This window comes from Lepus europaeus, chromosome X (genome assembly GCF_033115175.1).
Source record: "Lepus europaeus isolate LE1 chromosome X, mLepTim1.pri, whole genome shotgun sequence".
Taxonomy (NCBI): Eukaryota; Metazoa; Chordata; class Mammalia; order Lagomorpha; family Leporidae; genus Lepus; species Lepus europaeus.
The window spans coordinates 130,896,867-130,924,845 of record NC_084850.1 but is presented as its reverse complement, the minus strand read 5'-3'; the positions used below and the strand labels follow the sequence as shown (position 1 = coordinate 130,924,845).

At 46.5% G+C, this 27,979-nt stretch overlaps 1 protein-coding gene across 1 annotated transcript; it reads left to right on the top strand.

Moving 5' to 3' along the window:
* Positions 1 to 18: 18 nt before the first annotated feature.
* SCML1 (Scm polycomb group protein like 1) lies at positions 19 to 26,433 on the top strand. Its single transcript, XM_062183154.1, has 9 exons — positions 19 to 48; positions 1,559 to 1,651; positions 2,207 to 2,284; positions 4,362 to 4,466; positions 4,861 to 5,347; positions 6,428 to 6,579; positions 8,148 to 8,264; positions 19,569 to 19,765; positions 26,268 to 26,433. The coding sequence occupies exons 1-9, from the start codon at positions 19 to 21 to the stop codon at positions 26,431 to 26,433; spliced, it is 1,425 nt and encodes a 474-aa protein (XP_062039138.1).
* The last annotated feature ends 1,546 nt before the right edge of the window (positions 26,434 to 27,979 follow it).

The following is a 27,979-nucleotide window of genomic DNA, read 5'->3' as shown; positions in this document are numbered from 1 at the left end:
TGCTGTTGCACAAAAAAGATGTCTAGCGGCGACAGTGAAATTGATGTGGTTTGTATTTCAAATTGAAAATTTGTCTTTGTTCTTTTTATTGTATTCCTTTTTGAAGTTAAGCTTCATTTCATACTGTAAAATGCATAGATCTTCAGTGAACTTTTTGTCCTGAGTTTTGACAGTGATGTAGAAAGTATCAACATTCACACACACATCTCTTTGTGAACACATACTTACATTTTTTCTTTTGGGTAAATTCTTAGAAATTGAATTTCTAGGTAGGGGAGTTGATATAAATTTGACTTTATGAGAATCTGCCAAGCAGGTTTTCAATCTGGTTGTGCCATTTTTCTCTTCCATTTTGTTGTATTTCTTAATCTTCAAAGTTAAGCCAAAATATAGATTATTGAACTATAGATAATTTGACTTAACAGGAACCACATGTATTTAAATAAGGCCGTGGATATTAATGGTAGCTAAGTAGTCTAGACAGCTCTCCTCACTTCTGTCAATCCTAACGGTTTTCCTCTTTGGAGGTACTGTTAGTCACCTAGCAAGCATGAGGCAGTATTCAAGGGCATGTACACTCTTACAAGTACCAATCTATAGCCCAATTCCACATTATTCTGCCTATCTAATCAGTGCAAGGCTAATTCCAGTTATTTCTGTCTTGTATTTTGAAATAAAGACATTCAGAGCTACCACATTTGTTTATTTTAAAAATTTTCCTGGAGTTCATACTTTATTCACAGAATAGGTTTATTATACTGAAATATAGTGGTCCTTTACTGTCTGTTTACTCATGTATACCTTTTCTTATTCCAAAAATTTTTAAAAAATATTTATTTGTTTGAAAGGCAGAGTTACAGAGAGGCAGAGGCAGAGACAGAGATGGAAGTCTTCCATCTGCTGGTTCACTCCCCAAATGGCCACAACCAATCCAAAGCCAGGTGCCAGGAGCTTCTTCCAGGTCTCCCACATGGGTACAGGGGCCCAAGCAGTTGGGCCATCTTCTATTGTTTTCCCAGGCCATAGCAGAGAGCTGGATCGGAAGTAGAACAACCGGGACTCAAACCAGACCTATATGGGATGCTGGCACTGCAGGTGGTGGCTTTACCTGCTGTGCCACAGCACCAGTCCCCCAAAAATGTTTTAAGGTGATGTGGAGGTGAATAATGCATTGAAAAAATAGGTGCTTAACTGTTTCCTATCTTGTCCACAGAGTGGCACTGTGGGATTATTTAAAAATCAAAAGCCACCTAACATCTAGTTCTTTGCTGATGGTTAGAAATATTTGTTTGAGAGTACTTCTGGTGCTAGAAGACTAGTTTTTGTGCCCTGAAGCACATAGGGTTTAAGCTCAGTGAGAAATGGGGCCTTGGCAATAGTTGGGTTAATGAGAGCCCAGTGTTACAGGTCCATTTTTTCATGTCGTCCTGGCATTTCCAATGAGCACTGGTTCTTTGATAGGCTGTGGAGCCTCTTGAAAGTTAAATTGAAGTCTTCAGTTTTGCTTTTCATTCCATCTTTCATTTTTCCTGTTCATTTACTAATACATCTTCCTCAGATAAAGACACGAATATCTACTTGTGATGCTGTGGACAAGGAGGATAGCACTGTACTTTATGCATTTGAACCAAACCCTGCCTGTGTAAAGAATGTAAGTAGTACTGGCTGCTGGTGACTAAACACATCCATACTGAACACTTGCAAGACAAAGAGTTCAATGCGCCGTATACCACAGAGGCCCTCTACAGTCTCACTCTCTCTCTCTCCCTCCCTCTCTCTCTCTCTCTCTCACACACACACACACACACACACACACGTCCCTTCTGCTGAATGTGGGTGCTTTCTTTCCTTATACAATGAAGACCTAGCCGATTTACTGCCCTCCCCTTTTTGGCTTATATAGGAGGAAATTCAGAGCAGTTCTGTGCTCATTTTCAGTGCAAAACTCTAAACCTAGATTCTTTTTGAGAAAATGAGTTCTTTCCTTATCCCTTTTCATAATTGACAATTGTCATTTTCATTCTCATACCAAGGTGAATTTTTATTTGACCTCTGCTTTCAATTAAGACTTTTGTAACCATTTGCAAAATTGATAAAACCTTAAAACAAGTGAAATGTCTAAATACAAAGTGACCTTTCTCCCTAGTGGTCACTTTGGCTCTTACAGAAGTGAAGCATTAACTACTTACTGTTACAATATTAGCAGGAAGCAGCTTTTATGTCTGAGGCAGTGGGCCCCAAGGAGCAGCCCAAAACAGTGGTGGATGTCCTGAGCCATTGCCAGGTAAGAAGGCTTGGGCTCTGCAGTGTGGTGCTGCAGAACCCTAAGTGGAAATTCTGTTCATTTCATGTGAAAAGTCAACAAGTAATGGAACTTTTGCCATGTCAGATTATTCACAGTCACCATCCCATGGTGATGATTCTTAACAAGTTTGAGTTTCTAGGTTAAAATGTTGAAATAGCAATATAGAGATTTTGTACCCTTTTTAGAAAAATAAAAGCCCATTCCTGATCCATTGTAAGTTGTTTCTCTTTCATTTAGACTGGTCAACATGGAGATATTTTTCCCTGTAAAGTCTTTAAAGGAAATTGACTGATTTGGATAAAATGAAGTATGCACTTGAATGTATAGCAAGATGCCTCAGCTGAAACAAAATGTCAGGCTGCCCATGTCATTTAAGGAGTATATTTTGCATGGTTTTAAGTGGTTCATAAACTAGCTTTCTGGCAGAGTTTGTAATTATCAAGGATTTTGTGAACTGCATACCCAAGAAATAATGAAAATTTATTTGAAAAAAAAAAAAAAAAAAAAAAAGATGTTCCTGGCCTTTAAAGTTCCGTGAATGAAATGAACCAACATGTTTTGGAAAGTAAAAACGTTAGCAGGAGCTTTCTCAGTGCCACTAGGGGGACCCAGTACAGTGTTTACCGGGCTTCCTCTTGTCCGGCTGGGAAGACCCACAGCGGTATGCTGGGAGGCAGGGAGGGGCTGTCCCTGGCTGCTGTGCCCCTTGCTCAGGCAGCCTTTATGGCTGCAGCTGCTCATCTTTCAGCTCTCACCTCAGGCATCACCTTCTCTGAAAAGCCTGCCACAGCGGCCAGCCTGGGGCAGGTCCCACTCTCGTGGGAGAGTGTAGGCTCCTGGTCTTCCCCGTGTCGTGGCACTGCTCTTAACAGCACTAATGACAGACCGCTGAGCACCGCTGGGTCAGTCATCACACCATAGCTCACTGTCAGTGGTAACACAACACCAGAGCCTGGTGCTTTTGTCCTCAAGACAGCCCTAGAGCTCTTTCCATCCCGATTCTGTACATAAGGGCATTGAATCACAGAGAAGTTGAGCAACTTGTCCAAGGTCACACAGCTAGTAAGCAGCAGAACGCTAGCCTCTGAACCCCACTGTGTCCCCCAGCGCCCGTGCCACTGCCCTCAGTGCCACAGGCCAGTGGCTCTCACACTTGCACACACATCACAGTCACCCAGAGGCCTTGTTAAAACCCACATCGCTGCCCCCACTCTGCCGGCTCCTGCATCCGTGGGTCTGAGTGGGCCCAAGAGTTTGCATTTCTCACAAGCTTGCAGGGGATGGGGCCACAGGTTGGGAGTCATTGTTCCAGGCGGTTGGCACTTTGTTGAAATCTCCTCTTCTTGTCTCTCTCCTCTGCTAAGGTGACAGCTCCTCTGGGATGGGAGCTGGCTTTGATTATTGTCCCTGTTCCCAGCACCAAGCCAAGTGGTTCTGACAAGGCTGGGCCCTCAGTCAATGTTTGTTAGAGTGAATGAGTGAGGAAATGTTTCTGGCCTCTTATTTGAGTGTCTGTTTGGCCCGATGTTTGTGTACGTCAAGAAGAATTCTCAGATTTTTCTCTGTCGCACGCCTGGTGGGTGCTGGAGGGGCAGTGCTCAGTGGTTTCGCAAGGGTAATGTCGATCACCTGATTGAAAACCGCTTAGAAACCCGAAGTCACCTTCATCGGGGTGCTCTTTCCCGTGCAGGGCTCCCCCTGTCTCTAGCTCATCAATCACGATGTGCGAAGTGACTCTCTGGCCCTTCAGCAGACTTGACCATTGCTTTCCTAAAGCCACCCCTTCCTTCTGAGAAGCGTGGTGCTTTGGAGCGGTTGTGGCACCTGCGCTTCCCAGCTTGTGGGCTCCTCTCCGTGCTTGCACAGGATCGAGGAGGAGAGAGTCAGGGTCCTTCTCTCAGCCAGTGTGGTGCTGTCACCCCAGCCAGGCACCAAGCAGCCGACCAGAGGTCTGAGGGCTCTGGTCATGTCTAGCAGCTAAAGTCTGCCAGAATGCTATTGTCACATGTCACTTTGCTTGTTAAATAGGAACCACTAATAGTGTGTATTGTAATAGGTTATATATGATGCCATTCAAAGCCTGGAAAAGAAGTGTGATGTCATTCATGGAAAGATCTCAAAAATCCATCGTCGGCGTTCCAGGATGTTTTGGTACAATCGTGTACGTATTGGAAAACTATTCTCCCAACTGTGACAAATCTCCAGTTTCTAAAGATGCCAATCAGCTAGAAGGGATAGAGAACTAGTAACTGTGAGATCAGGAAGGCTGAGCTGTAGCTGCTATAGTTGCAGATGGAGGACTAAAAACTCTGCTGGAAGAGTGCTAAGTTCAGCCCTCATCAGTTGTGATGCTGAGTGCTTTCATGTTAGTGATCATGTATAAACTGTAGGTAAAATGTAGGCTTGAAGAGGAATTAAAGTCATATAGCCAACCTAGAGCATTTGAAAAATAACATGAAGCCAAATTGTGGGCAAAAATGGATAGTAATGCATTTACTACTTGTTTCTTTTTTTACTCACTGCTGATTCATGCTGAGTTTGTTGTATCATTTCAGAAGTCTCGTGGCTATGCATACAAGTGCTATGCTATCCCGTTTTTTAAGAGAGTGAAACTTCAGAAAAAGGAGAAGAAGGAGACTACTGGTTCATTCTCTTACCCTGTTAGTTACAGCCCCACTTTACCGGTGCAAAGGCCGGGAAATGATGCCCAGCTCCATATGTCAACATCCTTTCCATCTCTGGATGACGGGGGCGACTCATATATCAGGGAGCCCGATGAGCCAGAGCCAGTCCTCAGGGAGAGTCCGTTTCCCTCTCGCTTCCCACGTTCATACCCACAGTATTTCTCGGATGAGCCAGTAGCGAGCACTTCTGCTGCTGCTCCTCCCCGCTGTGGCAGTCCCGGAAGCCGCAGCATCACCAGTATCTTCTCTACACGGGCTTCTGCGCTGCCCCCTAGCATCATGGCCTCTGGCCAGCCTCCGCCACCTCCTCTGGAGACTAAACTTTCCACTTCAGGTGCCTGCTTCCCACCTGGTTTTGGTGAGTTTCAAATGACATTCATTACAATTAGCATGCTTTGAATGTGCATCCATCAACAGCCTGGAGACAAGCTAGTGAGGCCCTTTGTTTCTTCTTGAGAACACTGCTTTTTGGTGATATTCATGATGATGTCTAACTTTTCTTGAAGGCACATTATGTGCAAGGCACTGTGCAGATCCATGGGCCAGGCTCTCCTGCACTAGTACTCATAATGCCCTCGTGAAATTTTTAATCTTCCATTTTTCTTTACCTCTTTCCCTGGAAATAAATAGCTTAAAATATTCCTGGAGTGGCCATATCCCAGATGATAGGAGAGACAGGGTATACCTTTGCCTCATTCACACACACACACACACACACTCAAATTTGTGTTAATGGTTCTTGGATAGAAAAATGAATCTGGGGGCCGGCGCTCTGGCTCACTAGGTTAATCCTCCGCCTGCAGTGCCGGCATCCCATATGGGCGCCGGGTTCTAGTCCCAGCTGCTCCTCTTCCAGTCCAGCTCTCTGCTGTGGCCCAGGAGGGCAGTGAAGGATGGCCCAGGTGCTTGGGCACCTGCACCCACATGGGAGACCAGGGAGGAGCACCTGGCTTTGCATCGGTGTGGCGCAGGCCATGGCGGCCATTTGGGGAGTGAACCAGCGGAAGGAAGACCTTTCTTTCTCTCTGTCTCCCTCTCTCTCTCACTGTCTATAACTCTACCTCTCAAATAAATATAAAAAAAAGAAAGCATAATTTAGATTGGACTAATCTAATTTCAGCTGAGTAACAGAACGTTTGCTATGTTTGTGGCCGAAGAGGCCTTGGATTACTCCATCTGTTTTAGGATTCTTGAAGCTTTATGGGTCTAAAGCTGCTTTTTTTTTGGCAGGAGGAGTGAGAGGGGATGCTCTTATACACTTATCCTCAGATCACCTTTATTTAGACTTGTACTAGATTTCCCAGTTGGAGTCTTGACTGTTTGCTTGGGTGCTTAAGAGAAGGTTCCAGGAATGAGACCATTACTCTCTACCTAACATCTCTTCTTTCAGGATAATGATCAGGTCAAGTATGACTTGTCTTTTTCCCTCCCATTGAAGCTACAAGTTCACCAATTGAACCACACAACAGTGTTTTGAAGTCAAATTTCACTGATGAACCTTCAGGCTGGTCTGTGGAAGAAGTGATCATGTTCCTGAAACAAACAGATTCTCAGGCAATATCTCCCATCGCTGACCTCTTCAGGAAACATGTAATGTATCTTTTCATCCCCCCTTTCCTGCCATAATACCTTTGAGTGATGTCTGTGCAGGCCCTTCATCTGGGTAGTGAGTAGTATGGATGGTGGAGGAATCCTATTAAGGGATCTTTCCATACATGAGAAAGGTTATTTTGCCCGAGAGTGGATCCTTACATGATGGGTCAATGGTAAACGGCCTCGGGCTCTCACGTGCTGACAAGTCAGCCTTGCCACTCCCAGGTGTGCCACCCTTTGTGATGACAGAGGCAGAGATCCTCCCTGTTCCCCTGCTCAGTCCCAAGACCACGAGTAGAGGGGGTGACCACAAGCTGTTACAGGGTGGCCTTCTTGCTGTCATGCCCAGTAAATCCAGCAGCTGATTCCATTTAGCATGGTACAGTTAAGTGTTTGTGGTTATTGACAGTTTTTGATGCGGATACTCTCATGCCATCACCAGACGCTTACAAAGTAACATCATTGGCTAAATTTTTATATGTTCTAATTTCTTCAATTTCTAGTTTTACTTAATAGAAACATTATAGAAGGTGCCTGACAAAAGTAGCATTACATGGGATTTCAGTTCTTTTTCAGAAACTGAGACATGATTAGTTTTATTTTTAAACTGGAACTTGTGAAAATCAAATAATATGCTTCAGCAGTAAGATGGTCAATTGAGATAAGTAAGAATTATGACTATCAAGTCATTTTTGTAAAATTTTTTTATTTTTTGACAGGCAGAGTTAGACAGAGAGAGAGAGAGTTATAGAGACAGAGAGAAAGGTCTTCCTTCTGTTGGTTCAGTCCCCTAATGGCCGCTACGGCCGGTGTTGCGCCAATCCAAAGCCAGGAGCTGGGTGCTTCCTCCTGGTCTCCCATGTAGGTGCAGGGGCCCAAGCACTTGGGCCATTCTCCACTGCCCTCCCAGGCCACAGCAGAGCGCTGGACTGGAAGAGGAGCAACTGGGACTAGAACCAGCACCCATATGGGGTGCTGGCGCCGCAGGTGGAGGATTAGCCTAGTGAGCCACGGCACCGGCCTCAAGTCATGTTTTTTAGCATGTCCTAACGAGTAAGATATTGGACCACATCCTGATGTGCCATTATCAGTATGGTAATACAATTTGTGTCTGATTAGCTTTAGACAATGGACTGGTTTTCATCATAAAGACACCAGTATATAGCATACATATGGTTTGCAGTGATGTTGATGGTCTCCCATGATCAGCCCTTTGCAGAAAGCTAATGACCATTTGGAATCCAGTTCTACCATTTATAGGTTTTCTATTTGTCATAAACATGTAGTATTTAGAACTAGGTTGTTTGACGTAGTGCATTTTTAAGATGTTGGATTAAATTTTTTTTCTTAAAATGTGCAATGAATTGATAAATTATCAACTGGTATTTCAGTGTATAAATTGTATTTTAATCATTTTCATTAAAACAGATGCTTATTTAGGGAACACTTGTGTATATGGAATTATCTGCTCTCGAGTTTGTTTTACAGGTTCTTTAATATAAAGAAATAACTGTTCTGATGAAATATGAAAATATCATTAATTTCTGTAAGCCTCCTTTCTGCAGGAAATCGACGGGAAGGCTCTGCTGCTCCTCTCGAGCGACATGTTGATCAAGTACATGGGGCTGAAGCTGGGCGTGGCTGTGAAGCTATGCCACAGCATCGAAAAGCTTAAAGAAGAAAAATGCAGCAAGATTTGAAAAAAATGTATATTGGTTTATACATTTGGGCTTACCAGTTCTTTCTTGAAGTAAAATCATTTTTCTGCCCTTAGTTTTGTTTTATAGAAGGTTTCTCTAAAAATATATCCATATTATAGCCAGAATTTCAGAAATATGTTATAGTCTAATTTACTTTAAAAGCCACTTAGCATGTTAGTTTCTGCATATTCAAATAGGAAGTTCATTCTTTGTCTTTTTATTATTTTCACTGAGTGGTTTACAAATATACTTTATTCATGGAACAGCAAAAACTATTCCATTTTGGTTCATCCTTATACACAGAACCAAAACAGCTAAAGAGGAAATATCGGGGACTGACAACTTTATTGATACTGATATTTTATCTGACTTATTCTGCAGTTTGCTCTTCATATTCTACCAGTTTCCAGAAATAGTCATTGAAGTTATTTTCCTTTCTATTATTAATTATCTGTTTTAATTAAGATTTAGGGGGAAAATGAATTAAATTTAAATTAAGATTTAGAGGAAAGAGTACATGGAATTTTGTGAAATATTCTTGCCACTTTTGGATAGCTTATAGATAGAATGGTTGTTTTATGCAAGAAACATTGCACTGTAAGGGGATTTGGATGGAGTCTGACTACATTTTCTTTCAAAGAAAGTACCTGTTTTAAAATTGCCATATTACCAAACTTGGACATTTAACTAGGTATTCATTGTTCAGATCTCTCTCTGAAGATACCTATATATGTCCAGAATTTTAAAAGGTGTATGTTTTATCATATGTGTGTGTTCTTCATGTGGGTAATGCTTCATATTTATATTTTATTCTATATTTGACGTATGCACACAAGTAAATCTTTTACCATTGAAAATGGCACTTTGCACTGCTACAGAAGTAAGGAAGCACTATGTATCAGTGAGAAGTTTTTATTCTGTAAAATACATGTGCATCATCTGCTGTCCCCAGCACGTCTCTGCTTCCTCCTAGGGGATGCAAAACAATCTAGCTCGATTTCGGTGCAGGGAAGCCCTTTCTCCTGTGCAATGCTTGATTCATCTGCTTAGTTCTGAGCCGTCTATCCTGCCACACTTTAAAAATAATACTAGTTTTTCACTTCCTGTTTTGGGCTTTATTTAATAAGTTAGGACTTCAAAGAGGAACATAGTCAACAGTATTATTTAGTTATTATTGCTTTGTGCTTAGCCTGTTATCTCTTGTTATTGCATCGTATAACTATAGGTGTAATGTTTATAACCTATGAGAATTTGGTGCAAATGGTATTAAACTTCTATTACAAATGCCAGTAAAATGTTTACCAGGGGAAAGAATATACATTTTCTTTATAGAAACCAAATGTATTTTATACATGAATGCAACTACTTAAAGAATTAATTAATCTGCTAGCTCTTGTATATGAGTAGATTTTTCTTGTATTTTATCTTTGTTCAAATTGTTTTGATGAAGATGCTGTGCCGAGCTGAATATTCCTCAGGTGTTTGTATTAGGTACCATCTTCCAACTTTTGGATTTTAAAATATAATAAAGTTAACCACAAAAGTTACTGTCAAGGCCTCAGATTTCATTTCACTCTCTTGCATTAATGCATAAATTTGTTAAAGTTGAACAAAGCAATTCTAGCAAGTATTTAGCTTTTATATGTCCAAATTCAGGTTTTTTATTGTACTCCCAGATGCCTGGGAGCAAAGGGCTGATCTCTCAAAGGGGCCTTGGAGCTTGTAAGGAATTAAATCCATGAGCTTTGTGCTCAAAAACTTTGGTACTTACAATATTGTCGATTATGCAAATATGCTAGAAAATGCCTGTGCCCACCACCCACACACATACACCCGATTCCTCATCCCACCTGAGTTTGTACCTCTGGCTGGCAACTCTGGCTGCTCTTTACCATGGGTGACCAGAAGCCATCTCCCAGTACACCTGCTGTCACCTCAGATGGTACAGCTTCCAGAGCAGGATCTCCTGAGAGGATCAGGGTTACAGCCTTGCTTCTCTGTGGCATCTCCTCTAGTTCGCTGGAGACAATGGAACCCAGCTGGAGGCTCCAGGGATGATGCTCAGTGGGCTTTGACAAGGCTGTCAACTGGAGTAATCAGAGAGTTGAGTGATACCACACCCTTTTATTGCCTGTTTCATAAATTTTTAGTCCAGACACTATCCTGTCGGATCTATTGTCCTTCTGCGGATTTTCTAGACTTTCAGAAAGATCTTTTCTCTTAGTTGCCTCTCAGTGCATCTCTTGACCCTCCATCACCCACAGAAGTCTACAGCTTGAGCTCCAGGACCTTCTGGGCACATCTAGTGTTTGTTTTCGTCTTTGGTCTGCGTGACTTGGCATCGTCGTGATGTCTTACAGTAATGTGATTTCACAGACTTTGATACCCAGGCCACTCTCTGGAAGGATAATAATGCTGTGCCCTTCCGTAGTACTTGAAATTAAAAGGTAGATTCTATGACAAGTTAACAGTAGAATTGGAAGGGAAAGCCCTGTTTTTTTCTTTCTTTTTTTTTAAGTTTTTTGCCCACAGGTGTGCTCCTGAGGCCGGCCGCTGCCTCCAGCTAGCAGCTGGGGCCAGTTGGCAGCGCCGGCTGGGCAGCCTCCTAGAGCCAGGGGTCAGGCAGGCTCCGCGGGCGAATGGCATACGTTAGCTGAGGGGGGCCCGGCCGCTCCCAAGCGCTCTGTGGAGGCCAGGAACACAGGGGACAGAAGTGGGGCTGGGTTCGCGATGCCCAACCAGAGGAGGGAGCCAGCCGAGGCACAGCCAGCTGCACCCTCCCTCCCGGGAGCTGCCAGCGGAGGCCTTGGGAGTGCGCGCTGCCCAGTGAGACCTCCCGTCCCTGTGCCTCCAGCCGTCCAGGCAGGCTGCAGGGTCGGGCGCAGCTGTGGGCCCATGGAGCTTGCTGCCCGTGGGTGGGGCCTCCACACACAAGGTGGCACAGGTTTCCTGGGGCTGCGCCTCATCCTGGCCCAAGGGAGGTGGGGGGAACCTAGGAGGCACCCAGGAACGCAGGAGTGCCCAGACTGCGGGCCTGCAGGCAACATGAGATGGCCCACGCATGTGCGCTCAGGCTCAGGAGGCCATGGTGGGACAGCCCGTACCCCAGCTCCGAGCACATCTCGCATGGACTGCCCCAGTGGGCATCAGGAGTGGGTGCGTAGCAGCAGCTGCCCCCAGGAATGGCCCCACCCTACAAGCCCTTAGGGCAGGGAATCCTTTTTTTTTTTTTTTTGGACAGGCAGAGTGGACAGTGAGAGAGAGAGACAGAGAGAAAGGTCTTCCTTTGCCGTTGGTTCACCCTCCAATGGCCGCCTCGGCCTGCGCGCTGTGGCCGGCGCATCGCGCTGATCCAATGGCAGGAGCCAGGTGCCTATCTTGGTCTCCCATGGGGTGCAAGTGCCATCCTCTACTGCACTTCCTGGCCACAGCAGAGAGCTGGCCTGGAAGAGGGGCAACCGGGACAGAATCCAGCGCCCCAACCGGGACTAGAACCCGGTGTGCCGGCGCCGCAAGGCAGAGGATTAGCCTATTGAGCCACAGCACCGGCTGCCCTGTTCTTTTCAAGCTACAGAAGGGACAGTCCTCACCATTGCCTGAGTAAATGAAGTAGGTTTGAGTTGCCAGACTCTTTCTACAGCCTGATGCTGGGACTTGCTTACAACGTCCTCTGAGGCTGGTGCAGACATGAGGGAGGGCTCTAGGATAGACAGGATGTACGAACAGGACCCACCTTTGCAATGTGTGGCAGTTAGTTCCTTTCCTCCACTTCACTGTTGTTTGCCCTATTTTGTTTAGCAGATAATGGAATTGAACCCAGGAAGTGCCTCTCCATATTAAGCACATACTCAGCTTGCGCTTGGCCACTCTCTCTGCTGTCCTCAAGGCAGCACTAGTGTTGTGGGCTTGCCTTGTGACTTTAGGGAAACTCAGTGCTGAGGATAGATCCTTAAGAAAAAGGGACTTAACTCTTCCCCTTGAGCTGCCTCAAATATAATTGGTGTGAACCAACATTAATGGAAAGGAGACCCTCAGAATGCTTGAGACCGCACATACATAAGCCAGCCCCAAGTTACAAGAAGTGATGTGTCACAATGCATCAGCAATTGTGTGTCCCGCTCTTCAGCCAAAGAACCAAAGCACTTAGGCACATTCATTTGTGGAAATAATCCTTCAGAGTCAGGGGCGGTCAGGGCAAGGTTACAACCTCTACCTCTGGCCTCACTCCTCCATCTACCTTTGGAGGGTCTTATGTTCAAAGACCACTGGTGCCAGATGGTGTGCATAGTATGGTCCCGGAGCTGCAGAAGTCAGTCCACTGGGAGCAAGACAGATGCATTGTCCCTTCCTTTTATATCCCCATAAGGTGAGAGGAATCAAACTTCTACAGTTAATGTACAGATCCACGAACTTACATTGTTCTGAAGAGCTGGCCATCGTTGATAGTGCTGCCATCCCAGTCTTTCCAAGTTCCGCATTGTCTTTAGAGGCATGAAGCCTGCAAGTGGCATTTCCCGCACTCCTTTGCTAATAGAATTGTGTTCTCAGATTCTGCCACAAGAGGTACTCAGCATGATTTTGGAAGGAGGAAGGTAAGAAAGACAAAATGTCCTGCGGCTAGCTACACAACACAGGCCTTAGAGCATGCATGAAAGGCAGAGATGGAGTTTGCCAGAAGCCTCTGGATGTCATCTTGAGATTCACACACTTCAGTTGTGCAGTCAGCCAAGACCACTGGGGGAGCTTCCCTGCAACCCTTGCACTCCAGGATTTCTAGAAACCTTCACCTTGGGCCATGGCCTTTAAGCAGCTGTAAAAACTTCTGGTCATTCTGAATACTTAGATTGGCTTGTGTATTCCTAGCCAGAACCTGACTTCACCACTCTCAGAATATCTTTCCCATATAGATTGTCCAATGCTTCAAGAGAAAAGAATTTCCATGGAGAGGGGCTTTTATATGATCGAGTTGAAATAAACCAGAGTATTTCTTTTTTTGAAGATTTTCTCTTTTTTATTTATTTGAAAGAGTTAGAGACAAGAGGAAGAGAGAGAATCTTCCATTCCTGGTTCACTCCTCAAATGACCACAATGGCCAGGGCTGGGCCAGACCGAAGCCAGGAGTCTGGAGCTTCTTCTGGCTCTCCCACATGGGTGCAGGGGCCCAAGCACTTGGGCCATCCTCTGCTGCTTTCCCAGGCCACAAGCAGGGAGCTGGATCAGAAGTAGAACAGCCAGGTCTCAACCAGTGCCCATATGGAATGCCAGTGTTACAGGCAGAGGCTTAAACTGCTGTACCACAGCACCAGCCCTTAAACCAAAGTTTAAGCTAAGACCCCTTTGCTAGTAAAATGCACTCATATTTATGAACCAAATAAGGAAGATTCAGCCTACTCCACCATCACCATCAATTATAATTATCAAAACAAACGTCATAGATGTTAAAAGGTAAAAACAAGGGGCTGGCGCTGTGGTGCAGTGGGTTAAAGCCCTGGCCGGAAGTGCTGGCATCCCATATGGGCACCGGTTGTAGTCCCAGCTGATCCTCTTCTGATCCAGCTCTCTGCTATGGCCTGGGAGAGCAGTAGAAGATAGCCCAAGTCCTTGGGTCCCCTGCACCTGCATGGGAGACCAGGAAGAAGCTCCTGGCTCCTGGCTTCGGTCTGGCCCAGCCATGGCCATTGTGGCCATCTGAGGAGTGAACCAGCGGATGGAAGACCTCTCTCTCTGTCTACCTCTGTCTGTAACTCTGTCTTTCAAATAAATAAAATAAATATTTTAAAAAAGGTAAAAAAAATAAGAAACATGGTTTAAGACATATACAATGTTATTTTCCAAAAGTTGAACAGGTGATTTTTAAAGGATATTGCAAAGAAACTGAGCATGGAAGACTAACAATGTAAACTCAAGGGAATAGCCAGAAGATGGCCGAGCTCATCTGAGCTTTACAACAACCATGATTCAAATGAAAACAAAAGCATTCTAATCAGATCTGCCCAAAATTCAGTTATCAAGGAGACTTTGAAATGTGAAATTAAATCTAGTGTCATAATCAAAAAGCCTTACCACAGATACTTATTTTGTCTTTAGGTTTGGCTAATACGAAGATGAAGCTATCACATATAGCAAGACATTAAACAAGTTCCTCCCATCCAGTAAGGGAAAAAAGAGGGCGTTGGAATGACTACAGAGTAACAGTTGTAAGAGATGTCATCCACATGCAATGTACAAACATTGTTCGGATCCCGATTTAAAGAAGTCAACAGTAAAAAGGCATAAGTGGGACAATTCAAGAAAAGGTGAACACCCAGTGAGTATTAGATGATGTTAAAGAGTTATTCACTTCTGATAGTGGTGCTGATGGTACAATTTTATTTTGAAAGGGTGGTGCCCATATCTCTTGGAAATGCATGCTAAAGTTTGCAGATCAAGTATGAGATCTAGGATTGCTTTGCTACCATGCAGCAGGGGAAGGGGGTCAGTGAAATGGAATTGGCTTTGTGTTGATATTTGTTGAGGCCATTGACACATGCATGGGAATCAATTAAATAAATCTCTTTATTGTTTTATATGTTTAAAAATGTCCATAGTAAAAATGTTAGGAAAAGTATCTAGAATATGAAGACAAAAACAAGCAACATTCAATACAGAGAATTTTAGTAAATGAATGATAAATATTTACATTTCTTCATTGAAGTTTCTTTTTTTAAGATTTACTTATTTATTTGAAAGGCAAAGTTACAGACATGCAGAGGCAGAGAGAGAGAGAGAGAGAGAGAGAGGTCTTCCATCCTCTGGTTCACTCCCTAGATGGCCCCAACAGCCAGAGCTGCACTGATCCGAAGCCAGGAGCCAGGAGCTCTACCTGGGTCTCCCACGCGGGTGCAGGGGCCCAAGTACTTGAGCCATCTTCTACTGCTTTCCCAGGCCATAGCAGAGAACTGGATCAGAAGTGGAGCAGCCAGGACTCAAACCGGTGCCCATATGGGATGCCGGCACTGCAGGCAGCAGCTTTACCCTCTACACCACAGCACCAGCCCCTGAAGGTTCTTGATATTAGCCAACAACAACAAAACTACCCACCGTTAAGAAACACTTATTCTTCCTGATGTGCTTTAAGAAGGAAAGAAGGTGAAAGTAACCCACGTAAAACAATACAGGGTAGAGCATCAGCTTGCTTTGGTCAGCAGCTACCAGTGGGAGGCATGTAGAGCACATCGCAAGGAACTGAAGACACAAACCCTGGGTGAACTGCAGTGCTGCAGCCCTGCCATTCTGTTGAGTGAAAATACAGATGTGACCCAGACGCACCACTGAATAGTGGAAACTGAGGGTGTTTTTCTCCAAGAAGCGGTGGGCAGAAAGGGAAGACCCTCATCACTTCAGCACCTGTCCCCACTCTGCCCTCTCAAAATCAAAAGGCGCCTCTCCCCTCGCACCTGTCGGTGAATCCCTCCAAGTATGAACTTGGGTGTGTTCAAAGGCATTGCCCGCTCTCAGTCTGGCTGTTCCAGGTACTCTGCCTCTAGTTATATTTGCTTTCCAGGCAGATTTATTTCCTTTTTTCCTTCTTTGTTCCCATATGTAATCTTCTCACATCTACCTGGATGAGGCCCTAGTGATTCGTGTTTGCCAGTACAGCCTGTTGCCCACACTCACAAGTCTGTTCAGGAGAGTCCGCTTAAGTCAGCATCACCAGCAGTGATCCACTTCCAGTCCAGCTCCTTGCTAATGTACCTGGGAAAGCAGTGGAAGATGGCCCAAATGTTTGCACACCTAAACCCACATGGGAGATCCAGAAGAAGCTCCTAGCTCCTGGTTTATGATCGGCACAGCTCTGGCTGTTGGGGCCATCTGGCGAGTGAACCAGCGGATGGAAGACCTCTCTCTCTCTCTCTCCCTCTGCCTCTCTGTAACTCTGCGTTTCAAATAAATAAATAAACCTTAAAAAAAATAAAGGATGACAGGGGCATGGGTGAAGGGAAATGTGCCTTGAAGACCAAGGACATTATATTCCTTCTAACAGCTGAGTGAGCCTCTGTTGAAGATGCCATAAACAAGGGCGAGTTTTGGCACAGCACTTAAGAAAGCGCTCGGGATGCCTGCATCCCATATCAGAGCGTTTACATTTCAGATCCCAGCCTGACTTCCAATTCTAGATTCCTGCTAACATGCACCTGGGAAACCACAGGTGATGGTTCAATTACGGGGTCTGCACTGCCCACGTGGGAGACCTGGGTGGAGTTCCTAGCTCCTGGCTTTGGCCAGGCCCAGCCCCAGCTGTTATGGGAATTTGAGGAGTAAACCAGTGGATACAAGATCTCTGTTTCTCTCTTCCCTTCTCTCTCTCTCCAGAATATATTTTTTTGTTCATGTGATATAAACTTACCCCCAAACAGCAGCTTAGAATAACCAGTGTTTATGATCTCAGTTTCTGATAGCCAGCCAGCTGGGAGTGGCATGGCTGGGAGGCTCTGGCTCGCAGGCCTATAGCAGGTCACGTGCCAGAGGTTGGTGGAACTGCAGGCATCTGAAAGCTTGCCTGGGCCTGCTAGGCCTGCTCTCAAGATGGTGCCCACACATGTAGGGTGACTGACTCGTCCCTGGTTGAGTGAGACTTGACTGGTTTTGGTACAGTCTCATGCAGTGGCTAGCCCCTCTATCCCAGGATGACTGGTCATCCTCCTCACGTACATGTTGGCAGGAGGCCTCAGTTCTTCTCACAGCGCTGTTGACAACGTGGCATCTGGTCCCCTCCAGTACAAGCAATCTAAGATAGAGGCAGAAGAGAGCCAAAGTGATCCAAGGTATCCATGGGTGTTTCATGAAATTGAGAACAGATTGAACTACAAATAACAAACATGTGAATTACGAAAATGAAGTGGTAGTAACCCAATGTCAGAAGCAACAGATGTTCACTTCTGAAGTATCTTAATGGTCACACGGATCAGCCCTGATCCACTGTGGGGTGGGATGATACAAAAGCACAAATATGAGGCAGGTACCACTGAAGGTCATCTTGGAAGTTGACACCACACGTGGAAAATTTTGAACTTAACCAGTAATTAAAGAAATCGGAGGGGCCGGCATTGTGGTGTAGCAAATAAAGCCACCACCTGCAACTACGGTATCCCAAATGGGTGCTGGTTTGAGTCCCAGCTGCTCCACTTCTGATTCAGCTCCCTGCTGATGCACCTGGGAAAGCAGCAAAGGATGGCCCAATTCCTTGCACCCACGAGGGAGAGCCAGGGGAAGCTTCTGGCTCCTGGCTCCTAGCTTTGGTCTGGCCCAGCCCTGGCCGTTGCGGCCATTTGGGGAGTGAACCAATGGATGGAAGATTGCTCTCTCTCTCTGTAACTTTGCCTTTCAGATAAAATAAGTCGTTTTTAAAAAAATTAAAAAGAAATATGAAATAAAACAGAATGTGCATGGTTCTTCACATTTTATAAATTTAGTAAGGTCAAAGCCAACGTTAAATATTTATCCTAATGGGACATAAATTTGGTGTGGCACTTGGCATTTCATATGAAAAGCTTGAAAAATGCACATGCCTATTGACTTAGTAACGTCACTCTTTGAAATTCATCCTGAGGAAGTGACCATCTGCTAATAGATGAAGGTTATAACAAGCCAGTAATAGCAAAGAGTTAGTCAGTGAGTCCACAATGGAGGGACTGTTTAGATTGTTATGTCCCGTCAATGGGAAACATTGCATGCATTAAAAAGTTACGCAGGGGAAAGTGATTTATTCTCATAGAAAGATACTCACATGAGATGTTGATCAAAGCAGGTCACAGCCAAGGATGTGTAGCCTCACTTCTCTAGGGGATTCTATTGTGTGTTTATATACAGATGTGTTTACATGTCTAGAAGATATACATGAAGCTGTTTATAGTGAGCGTTTCAGGGTGGGTGGGATTCTGTGTATGTTTCAGTTCATTTTGCTTATCTTTACTTTCTGATTTTTCTGCAGTGTGTTGCTTTCATAATAATTGTTTAATTATGAGAACACAGACCATACCATGTCCAAATCACTGTGGGAGATAAAAGGAAATAAAACATTGCTATTTAGCAAGAGGCAGAAACAGTGAAAACATGAGTGGAAGAAAGCATAACATATATCAAAAGACCAACTTAATGTAATGATATTATGTATAAGTAGAGTAAATTCCCTCATTAAAATGATTCAAGAATTAATTTTAAAACAATTATATCCTTTCACCTACCTTGTCATTTGCCTCAAACATTAATAAGAAGCTGGACAAAAAAACTGACTAGCAAGTAAACAAAAAGTAGGCCATGGTAATAATACTGACTGGGGCTAGCTAGAATTACAGGCAAAAAGCAGTCAATGCATCAAGGCTCACTATACACTAACAAGTTCAAGTAGAAATCATGAACTGGTTAGTGTATGATGAGTGAAATAGAATCACAAAGTAGAAAGCAAAACCAGCTAGACCATATAGATAATTCAATAGAATTGCGACAGAAATGAAAGACTTTATTTCTCAGTCTTTGACAAAAGTAGAATTAAATGACAGATATTGATAAATTTGAAAAGGCATTACCTACGAACCCTGGATTCATCCACAGAATATACCATTTTCAGGAATCCCTAGGACCTTCACAAAATTAAGTATCTACGGAGCTACAAAGAACACTCTGAATTGAACACGGTACAAGCTACAGTCTGGATACAACTTAGAAGTTAATGGGAGGGGCCGGCGCCGTGGCTCACTTGGTTAATCCTCTGCCTGCAGCGCCGGCATCCCATATGGGTGCCGGGTTCTAGTGCCGGTTGCTCCTCTTCCAGTCCAGCTCTCTGCTATGGCCCGGGAGGGCAGTGGAGGATGGCCCAAGTCCTTGGGCCCCTGCACCCAAGTGGGAGACCGGGAAGAAGCACCTGGCGTAGCTCCAGCCGTAGCGGCCATTTGGAGGGGGTGGTGAATCAACGGAAGGAAGACCTTTCTCTCTGTCTCTCTCTCTCTCACTGTCTATAACTCTACCTGTCAAATAAATTAAAAAAAAAAAAAAAGAAGTTAACGGGACACTGACAACAAAATCCGTAATCACTACCACTAGCTTTCGAAGCCCAGCTTCTTCCTAGACGTTCTCACTGAGCCCTAGGCCTGTGTGTCCAACTGTCGACTGGTGTCTCCACCTACTCATACTCCACCTGCCTCATACTCATCACACCTCCGTCTTTCTCCAGCTTCTCTTTGCAAATCCATCCCTCTCCCTGTCTGGTTCCTGCTTTGTCAATGGCAGCGTCACCTACTCCCGTGTCAGGTCACCCAACAGAGTGGCTGCCAGAGTCGGACTCAGCTCCTCGATGGCCACAGCCTGGCAGCCCTGACGTTGCAGATCTCAGGCCTCCCAGCCCTCACAGGTCCTCCTGGTCTTGTGGTCCCTCCGTCCGTTGTTCCTGGAGATTTCGGCCAGACGTGTCAGAAGTGTGAAGTTTCCTCCCTGTGGGCACTGCGAAGGCTAGAACATTTACTTATTTCTGTACTCCCAGGGTTTAGAACAGTATCTCCTAAATAGTGGACTCTTTGATGCTGGCTGAATAAAAAAGAATACAAAAGCAAAATGCCTTTTCAAAGACGTGGTCAGGTCCTCTTCTCTGGCTGGAACCATGGAAGGTACTGGAGAGAAGAAAGGGGAGTTTTCTGCTATGCTTGAAACCCTAAAGAAAAAGCAAGGGAATTTCACAGACCTGAAGGTCAAGCATCTAAGAAAGGAAGAACGCTGCTTCAAAAGGCAAGGAGGACGCTCACCCAGGAAAAAGCTGAGCACTGTGGCCAGAATGCAGGCACATGTGCACAGCAGAGATCTGATTGGTGCGCATGGCAAGAAAAGGTGGCAGCCTCTATGCACGTGCAGACCCCAAGCTGGCATTTGTCATAAGGATCAGAGGTAGCAATTTCTTTGCCTTCTTCAACTCTTTACTGGCAACTTCCTTAAGCTCAACAAGGCTTCCATTAACATGCTGAAGAGTGAGGCACCATTCCTTGCACAGGAGTACCTGAATCTGAGGTCAGTAAATGAACTATTTATCACAATGATTATGGCAAAGTGGATAAGAAATTAATTGCCTCGACAGATAACACTCCAAGTGTTTGGTATCTTAGGTAAGTTTGGCATAGTCTGCATGGAGGACCCGATTCAGGAAATCTGTATTTCTAGAAAAATGCTTCACAGAAGCAAATGTCTTTGGCCATTCAAGTTATCTTCTCCATGAGTCAGGATGAAAAAAAAAATGACCATGATTTTGAAGAAGTTAGAGATGCTGACAAGAGGGAATACCAAGTCAACAGGTTCGTTAGAAGGATGAATGAAGGTGTTTGCTCTGGCATTTTAAAACTTTTTATTAATTTATTTTCACTTATTTCAAAGGCAGAGAGACAGACAGACAGATCTTCTACCTCCTCGTTCACTCCTCAGATGCTGGCAACACTCAGTGGTAGGCCAGGCTGAAACAGGGAACCCAGAACTCAATCTGGATCTCCCACCTGGGTGGCAAGCACTCAAGTACTTAAGCCATCATCTGCTGCTTCCCAGGATCCTTTAGCAGGAAGCTGGCATTCGAAGCAGATCCGGGACTCAAACCAAGGCATTCCGTCTGATATGGGCTATTCCAAGCAGCAATTTAACTGCTGCAACACCCATCCCCTACCATTTTGTTTTTGTAATCTGGACCATTAGTAAGCAGTAACTACTCCCCAGCTGAAAAAAAAAATGGCAGTTTCTAGTACATTTTCCCAATTTGAAGTAAAATCATTTTCATGGGGATTCCCACGTCATTAGTCCAGTATGGCTTCTCCTACAGGCGTGGAGAATCTCAGATACTTAGGAATGGAAAGCAGGTGAGCTGCAGGACTGTCACTGTGGCAAAGGCAGACAGACTCAGGAATTTGGGCTTGTGATGGAAGCATTGGAAGCACCTAAATATTTAAGTATGAACAGTCTGAAAGATTTGGCAGACACAAACCAAGTGCTTCAAACGAACAGGTCAGTTTTTTAAAAAGATTTATTTATTTTAAAGGCAGAGCTACAGAGAAGCAGAGGCAGAGAGAGAGAGAGAGAGAGAGAGAGAGAGAGGTCTTCCGTCTGATGGTTCACTCCCCAATTGGCCACAACGGCTGGAGCTGTGCCGATCTGAAACCAGGAGCCAGGAGCTTCTTCCAGGTCTCCCACACGAGTGCAGGGGCCCAAGCACTTGGGTCATCTTCCACTGCTTTCCCGGGCCATAGCAGAGAGCAGGATCGGAAGTGGAGCAGCTGGGACTCGAACTGGCACCCATATGGGATGCTGGCATTGCAGGCGGCAGCTTTACGTGCTACGCCACAGCACCGGCCCCAACAGGTCAGTTTTGTTTTGTTTCTGGTGTATCTACTTGTGCTTAGGAAGTGAAGGCTTAACTACAAGTTGTACAAACTTTAGTAAAACAGGTTTTAAAAAGGCTACCCTGTCCCCTATAGACTGTTTATATCTCTTATCCCCAAACAAATTGCTGGGTGACTCCATTTTCATTGAGTCAAGCTAATAGTCTCCATTGCAATTAAAAAAAAGATTTTATTTATTTGAAAATTAGAAAGAGAGAGAGAGAGAGATTTTCCATCTACTGGTTCACTCCCCAAACTCCCCAAATGGCCACAACGTCCAGGGCTGGGCCAGGCTGAAACTGGGGGCCAGGAGCTTAGTTTCATCCAGCTCTCCCACATAGGTGCAGGGGGTCCAAGGACTTGGGCCATCCTCCACTGCTTTCCCAGGAGCGTTAGCAGGGAGCTAGATCAGAAGTGGAGCAGCTGGGACTAGAGCCAGCGCCCATATAGGATGTTAGCTCTGCAGGTGGAGGCTTAACGTTTTATGCCACAGCACTGGCCCCTGTCCACTGCAGTTTAAGAGTTATGTTTTTCATGCTTTGGAATTAAAATTCAAAATATTAAAAAATAGAAGGCCAAAGTTGTGGCTTATTGTTGCTGTCTACTATTAAGTACCTGTTTACATGAACAAATATTGGTTCTATCAAACATTCCCCTAACTTTTAGAAACTTTACTTTAAACTTTGAAGCACATGCAAAAATAGAACAGTAAAAGGAGATACTTATCCACTACTTGGCTTCAGGAACAGTCAGCTCGTGACCAGCCTTGCTCCATCTACATACTCACTCACCATCCCCCATTTCCACATGATTTGGGAGGAAATCTGATAATCGTCTGATGTGTTAGTGTCAGTATATAAATGTCAAGGACACCGAGACATCTTAAAAAGATTTATTTATTTATCTGAAAGGCAGAGAGAGAGAGAGAGAGAGAACTCCCATCCACTGGGTAACTCCCTAAATACACACCATGGCAGGTGCACCAGGAGCTAGGAACTTAATTCAGGACCCCGTATGGGAAGCAGAACCCCAATGACTTGAGCCATCCCAGTTGCCTCCCAGGGCCCACATAGTCAGGAAGCTGAAATCAGGAGCCAGAGACAGGAACCGAATCCAGCCCTCAGATACGGAAGAAGGGCATCTCATCTTGTGTCTAAATCACTGGGTCAGATGCTTGCCCCTCTGGGGAGTCTTAAGGACGTGGCCCTGTGCCCGGGAAGGCTGTTCATTAGAGGAGAGGAGACCTGAACTCGGGGATGATGCACATGCTGGCTCACACCGCTCAGTCCCATCCACGGGGAGCTGCAGAGTGGGAGGTGGAGAACGTGGTGGGGACGAGTTTCTCTGTGGGCTCGCAGAGTGGGAGGCTGTGCGGAGCCGCGGGCTGTGAGACCTGGAGGGGACAGGGCCTTCCGAGGAGACGGGCGAGTGAACGCTGGTCGCCCCTTCGATGAAAACAGGAGTACAACGACCTGCAAGGCTTGGGGTAGGTTTCCGTTAGGTCTGGCACGGAGCACTGTTTCTTTTTTTCTTTTTTCTTTTTTCTTTTTTTTTTTTGGACAGGCAGAGTGGATAGTGAGAGAGAGAGAGAGAGAAACAGAGAGAAAGGTCTTCCTTTTTGCCGTTGGTTCACCTTCCAATGGCCGCTGCGGCCGGTGCATCGCACTGATCCGAAGCCAGGAGCCAGGTGCTTCTCCTGGTCTCCCATGGGGTACAGGCCATCCTTCACTGCACTCCTGGGCCACAGCAGAGAGCTGGCCTGGAAGAGGGGCAACCGGGATAGAATCTGGCGCCCCAACTGGGACTAGAACCCGGTGTGCCGGCGCCGCAGGCGGAGGATTAGCCTGTTGAGCCACGGCGCCGGCATGGAGCACTGTTTCTTTGCAAGCCTCCCCAGGCTGGATTGGACGTGACTCTGGGTTACAGAGGAGAGAGCAGAGGGACAGAGAGAAAATCCTGGGGGAATCGTGGCCCTTCAAGTGGGCCAGCTGAGTGTGGGGGCCCAGGCCTGGAAGGCAAGGGTGCCGCGGGCCAGGCTGGGGCACCCCTAGGGTGCGGCTGAATACAGGGACGCCCGGATGAGTGTGTTGTGTGTTACAACGTGGACCCCACACCCGAGATGCTAGCAGAAGCAGAACCTTTTCAGGGTGGTTCCAGGGGGCGTCTGCGGCCCCCCACCGTACATGTTCATAAAAGAGGCCCTCAGAACTCTAATGCACCTCTTCTGGGCAGCACATCGCGTATCCTGGCCCACACAAGTAGCGGGAGTCAACTCATCTGTACAGTTTTCATTTTTCTAATCTCAAACCTGCCTCTCACTTCAAAAATAGCTAAAGCAGCTCTTGTCTCCTGATTAGTAACTAGCTGTCCCCAGTGATCTCTGGCCATGGTATCCATACATTGGAATAATCCCCTCCTATTGAGTGCATCCGCAGCTTACTAACTCTCCTTAATGGCAGAAGTGATGAGATGTCAACCCTGGGCTTAAATTTTAAAGGCTGTGAGCTCTCTCTTAGGCATTCTGTCAAACTGCTTGCTCTAAGGGAAGCCACCTGCCATGTCCTGAGGCAGCCCTTGAAGAGACACACATGTGAGGTCCAAGGTCAGCCTACTGCTTTGCAAGAGCACTTGGAAGTGGATTCTTCCCTCTCTACCCCATTGAGCCTTCAGACAGGATCACAGTCAGCTTGACTGCAAAGCCGTGAGTGATCCCGAGCCAGAACCACTCAGCCAATTAGGGATGGGAGTCCTCAACCCAGAAAGTATGAGATAATAAACATTTGGTGTTACACAGCAATACATAACTTTTTTAAATGGCTTTCTGCTTTTTGGCATTGATTTTCATTTTCAGAATTTATGTATTTTTTTATTTGTATGAGAGGCAAAGAGATAGACAGAGAGTTCCCATCCACTGATTCACTCCCCAAATGTCTCCAACCCCCAGTCGAAGTAGGAGCTGGAGCCAGACCCAGCTCAGGAGCTCAAGCAACATCTCCCACATGGGTGTCAAAGATCCAGTCACTCGAGCCATCACCACTGCCTCCCAGGGTCTGCACTGGCAGGAAGCTGGACTCATCCGATCGCTCTGCTATGGGCATGCTAACTGGCATTTTAATGGCCAGGTGGGTCAGATGCCCATCCTTGCCTTGTTTTTAAAGGCAGAAATTGTGTTAATTATTATTCTGCTTTCCCCAAAGCTCACTGCTAAGCCGTTCTCCCCTTGTTGATTCCCTTCCTCCACTGATAATACCCACAGAATCTGGTGCAAAGCTATCTGGCACTGATGGGTACGTAGGAAATTCATGATGGCTGGCTTCTGTTTCAAGCCCTGATCTTTCAAATAGGAACGGCAGAAACCTTTGCCTAGAGTTCCAGGGAGGTTTTGAAGCAGTGCATGCACTTCCTCGGAAAGAAAAACATGCAAAGTGTCTTCTTGGTGCATGAAATATTTGATATGTGCAACCTGCTCTGGTAGCTATTTTTAGAACTTCTCTGTTGTGGAGTGCCTGGGTCTTGTTTTCACTTGTCTTTCAATGTTTGTGTATGATTGAATGAGGTCAATTCCAGGGAAGAATAAGGAGTTGCTGCATATGCTTTGGGGGGCAGTTATGTATGTACATGTAGATTTATTTCTTCCTTTTCTTTTTCCCCTTTTGTTTGTCTAGAAATATGTTCTTGCCACTTGCAAGAGTATATGTCTGATTGCTACATGGGAAGCCTATCTGTAATGTGTAACCAGCATATGAGTGTCACCATTTAGAAATATCCATTGAGTGGAGATCACTGGTTTCTAATTTTGCAGCCTGCTTTATTAATCTACATGTCAATATATTTCAGAAGTTAGTATGGATGCTTGGGAAATCAACAGCAATGCTTTTGTTAGTGAAAATGTAGGCACCCAAGAAATGATTCTGGTCAGAAAAACATGGTCTGATCCTGGAACCACGTCCTGACCTAGGCAAGGCAGTCCTGTACCAAGAGACTGTGCTAGGGTGGTCAATGGTGGCACTCAGCAGTGAGCTCCATGCCAGGCAGTGCCAAATGCTCGTGTTGCCCATTCAACCAATACATTCCTCACAGTACTGCAAAGGGTTTTAAGCTTCATTATTATGTGCTAATAAGTAAACCACTGGAGTAAGACGTGGTCTTGGTCGATATGCTTATATTGGTCAGGATAAGCTATGCTATGCTGCAGTCACAAACCAACCCTGCCGTTTCAATGGCTTGTTTGTTCCCTCAGGAAGAGTCCAGTACTTTTAAAAAAGATTCATTTGTTTATTTATTTGAAAGGCAGAGTTACACACACACACACACACAGAGAGAGAGAGAGAGAGGTCTTTCATCTGCTTGTTCACTTCCCCAGATGGCCAGGAGCTTCATTTGGGTCTCCTAGGTGGGTGCAGGGGCCCCAGCACTTGAGCTAACTTCTTCTGCTTTTCCCAGGCCATTAGTAGGGAACTGGATCAGAAGTGGGGCAGCCAGGACACGAACCGGCACCCATGGTATATGCCATTGTCACAGGCAGCAGCGTCACCTGCTATGCCACGATGTGGGCCCCTCAAAAGAGCTTTTTAATGACCGCCTTCCCCATTTGCTTTCTCAGAATTGAAATGCCAAGGTTAAGGACCCATGAGGGCGACCAGCATGCTGAGGGCTCTCGATCCGGATTCAAGGCTGCAAACACCTTGCTGCACTGGCCTCAGGAGCACCCAGTGATGGGCTGGGTGGGAGGGCAGAGTCCCCTGTGGCCCATCCTTCGGGCCCTGTGACAGGATGGGATGATGGGGACTGTCCCCCTACCAGAAGAGAGGCCCCCCCCCCAGGAGGACACGTGCCATGGTCAGATAAATACGTTGCATTCGCTTCCCCAGCAAACAGGCGAGGGTGACACAGGCCCCAGAGCTCTGCACCTGCAGCAGTCAGTGTGGCCTGGTGCGTCCGAGGAGGTGACCTCCAAGGTCGCTCGTCCCCCAGAAGCCACTGCTGCCTCCTGCCATCCCCAGCACACATACACTCGGGGTGCCGACTGGCTGGGCTTCTCCCCAGGGGTGTCAGCCCGGAGACAGACCGAAATTCTCAGGCAAATTTTACTTCATCCAAGGCAAGCTCTTGTAGTTAATGCAACAAGTGGGCAGGCGTGCGCCTTTTCCCTGTGCCGCCCTCAGCCCCGTCTCAGTGCCCTCTGCCTGTCTGTCCTCGCCTGTCTCCCACACACAGACGCACACAGGCACACACATGCCGTGCAGAGTACCCGATGGGATCCAACCTCACAAGCCCTAGGATGCAGCCTCATGGTGTCCTGTGGCTCTTCTGGCCTCTCCATCTCTCCGCACAGAAAACGTAAGTTGGCCACGCTGGCTCACTAGGTCTTGCCCGCCCTCCCCGACTGTCTCCTTCCTAGCCCATCCTGAAACGTGTTCCCGAGGTCCTTGGAGCCCCAGACCCTGGGCGGACACAGGGGAAGGGACAAGGCAGCCCGAGGGTGGGGGCGGAGTCCGCGTGTGGCTCTCACACCTCAGACCTGCCACCCCCAGCGTGTCCTGGCTTTCACGCCACGAGTGTCCACGCTCAGTGGTTGTGCCACAGCCCTCGGGGTTGCACACAGAAATGATGGCGTGAGCTGCATCATGGCGAGGGTGAGCACTGCTCCGTGACCATGTCGAGTCCCTCGGCTGTGCTGGGGGCCCCTGGGCTGTGCTGCTGTGGGCTGCACTGAAGTCCCTCATGCCTCTTCCGGCCACACGCTGGGTGCAGCCCGCTGGCTCAGCTGCAGGGAAACAGCTGGGTGATGGGCACCTGGCCTGTCGGTGTGGGAGTAGTGTCACCTGCCTGGGACAGACACGGCGTGGGGTGGGGCAGTGGGTCTCAGCCTGGAGCCCCTGAGCGTGCCCTGGCCAGAGCATGGGAGTCTCTGGGCTGGGGCCTTGGCATCAGAGTCTCTCTGGCTCCCTTGGTGACCCTGAGGTACGGCTGTGGGGCGGGGGCAGAACAGGCGTCCCTGGCCCTCAGTCCCCTCGGGACACAGCAGTGGCTGCGTCTGTTGCCTCACCTGCTGCAGCTCCCTCGCCAGCACCGTCCCTGCCTTCCCTCTGCTGCTGGCCGAGGTCCCCACCAGCCTTCCGTGCCCTGTCCCGGAAACACCCAGGGGGCCACTTCAGCCCCCGCCCTGCTGTGGCAGTGGCTCTGTCCTGGGGCTTTTCTTTCCGCCTCCGCCGGGAGCTGTGGGGTCGGCTGCGGCCAGGCAGCCTCTCAGGTGCGGCCCTAACACACTTGTCCGTCCACGACAGGTGCGGAGGCTTCTTTCCGCGAACTCGG

Excerpts from the sequence above, each read along its gene's own strand:
- SCML1 (XM_062183154.1), top strand. The coding sequence starts at position 19 with ATGTCTAGCGGCGACAGTGAAATTGATGTG. Across the intron at positions 2,285-4,361 it reads ATGTCCTGAGCCATTGCCAG|GTTATATATGATGCCATTCA; the intron begins GTAAGAAGGCTT and ends GTATTGTAATAG. Across the intron at positions 19,766-26,267 it reads TCCCTGTGGGCACTGCGAAG|AATTGAAATGCCAAGGTTAA; the intron begins GCTAGAACATTT and ends TTGCTTTCTCAG.